Below are 2171 nucleotides of genomic sequence, written 5' to 3' on the forward strand. Positions count from 1 at the left end.
ATGGCGTTGGTGGTTGAAAAGCTTTAATATCCTTGTGGTTGCGGAGAAAATGGTCAGCTCGGTTGTATGGTCAGCTCGGCTGTGGATTACGTTATTGGATTTGAGAAAGATCAGGAACCTAGATCTTTGCCGGCTTCACACGCGATATCTGCTTGGTGATGGCCGGATCGGTGGTCGATCGTCATAGGCCATACAAAGTCAATATAAGGTAAAGATATTTGGAGATAAGCATCCGATGGAGCAATGGGATATGCATATATATACTTAAATATTAGAATACATTGAGTGTATCTTTTATACAGCGCGTACCGTTAGCCTTCAGCCTCGGTCCGGTTATTATTCCCGGCAGGGGTTGCCAAGGTTCACGATGTGGGTCGCGAGTTACGCGATACAACCAGCACACCACTCCAACTCACTTGGATACATACACCTCCAGTCAATCACAACTCACATCATGGATCCTGCTTTACACTCCAGCCCTCCGTCTACCCAAATAACCTACGCTGAGTATCCTATTGAACTCAATGAATGCAGAGATTATCTTGAGGGACTAGGTATGTCGCCGGCTGAAGCTGACGAGTTACTGTCATCTAATCGGCGGGAATCCTTCTTTGTCGACAACGCGGATTTTGTCAACATCATGGAACAGCTCATTCGTACCGGCAAGTACGGACAAATGAGACACTATGATATCCACGCATTAAAGTCAGAATGGCAGAGCAGAAACAAGGCGTTGGAAACCCAGTTCGGAGCTGTTCAAACAAGAATTCTTCTGGATTCTCTTGACTACTTGTCAGCCATAAAACATGAACATGCTGTGAAAAATATGTTGGAATTTATTCGAAGTGATGCAAGTAATTATCGCATTAACTTTGTTATACACGTGCTTCCCCTACTATTGAACAATCCTACTTCGAAACCTACTCATCAACATCCGACCGCCAAAGACTCGCGCACGACTCAAACGCCAGACAGACCCAAAAAACGTGCCCCGAAATCAAAAGCTCAACCATTGAACACCACAACTCGAAAGAGTGCACGCATCCAAGAACGCCTAGAACGCCTTCAGAAGGATTCGAAAAGGCCTACATCACCCCCGCAGAGTCGCCGTCAGAACAGAAAGAGACAAGTTCGCCGGAGATCATGATTACCGAGACCGCCATAACATCGCGCAATGCCTTTTACTAGCCTTGTGTGTGTGTGCATTCAACAAGCGATGGGGATTATGGTCGCAAGATATCACTTTGGACATAATCATGAATTCAGATCCCGCTGAATAACTGGATTCTGCGATTTCGCACGAAACTGTGGGTATCTGAGATATACCATTGATCAAATATCTCTCCCCATGCTACGACCACCTCCACGCACCTTTCAACAGAAGTCTGACTGTTGTCTGCCAAATTATAGCGGGTCGCAGATCACAGATCGTGCAATTGCAACAAAGTCCTGCTGTTTACGTGTCTACGAAAACTGCGCCTGACTAAATCCATTTTGGTCTAATCAAGATACGCTCAAACAGTAACTCATTTTGCCTGGGAGCCTGAGAAAACCCCTCAATCCCTCTGCTGATGAGAACGTCAGGCAGAAAATAATGGATATCTGTCAGTGAACCACCAAAGTCGTTGAGGTTTCTCGCTATTATACATGGCTTTCTAATCACTAATATTAGTCTTGCCTTATTTGCCTGCTATTGAAGATGCACGCTAGTTTGTACAATATTATTGCTAGCTTTTCATGAAAATCGATTCCCATTATTCCTATGTAGCTACAGGATCTTGAGACAGCATTCAAACATTGATTGGATCCTCCTCAGTTCCCTCCTCAATTCCTTCCTCTTGCTGAAGTTGTTTGAGGTGTTCGATGGCAATATCTCGATACTCGATCAGATCACTGATGGCATGCTGGAGGAGCTGAGGATTGTCGAGAATATCATCAGTAAAAGGCCATGGAAGGACATGGTTGTTGCTATTGTTGATGTAGGTGTTTGTAATTTCAATGGAGGGAGAACGGGGATTGACGATCTCAACAGAGGTGCTGCGTCCTTTTGGCATGGTCAATTAAAACTGCATTCCATGCCCGGGGCCAAGTGGTAGCTATCCAGTGGGTCCCCGGGCACTGTGGGGTGGAGGGCAATGAGAAGGCAGACCAGGCAGCAAAGGCCGCAGCAG

General features: G+C 45.7%; 1 protein-coding gene across 1 annotated transcript; it reads left to right on the forward strand.

Moving 5' to 3' along the window:
- Positions 1-454: 454 nt before the first annotated feature.
- On the forward strand, positions 455-1147 carry ASPGLDRAFT_30496 (uncharacterized protein; the record flags this gene model as incomplete). The annotated part of the gene is made up of 1 exon (XM_022543956.1): positions 455-1147. The coding sequence occupies one exon, from the start codon at positions 455-457 to the stop codon at positions 1145-1147; it is 693 nt and encodes a 230-aa protein (XP_022395377.1).
- Positions 1148-2171: the final 1024 nt, after the last annotated feature.

This window comes from Aspergillus glaucus (genome assembly GCF_001890805.1).
Source record: "Aspergillus glaucus CBS 516.65 unplaced genomic scaffold ASPGLscaffold_43, whole genome shotgun sequence".
Classification (NCBI taxonomy): Eukaryota; Fungi; Ascomycota; class Eurotiomycetes; order Eurotiales; family Aspergillaceae; genus Aspergillus; species Aspergillus glaucus.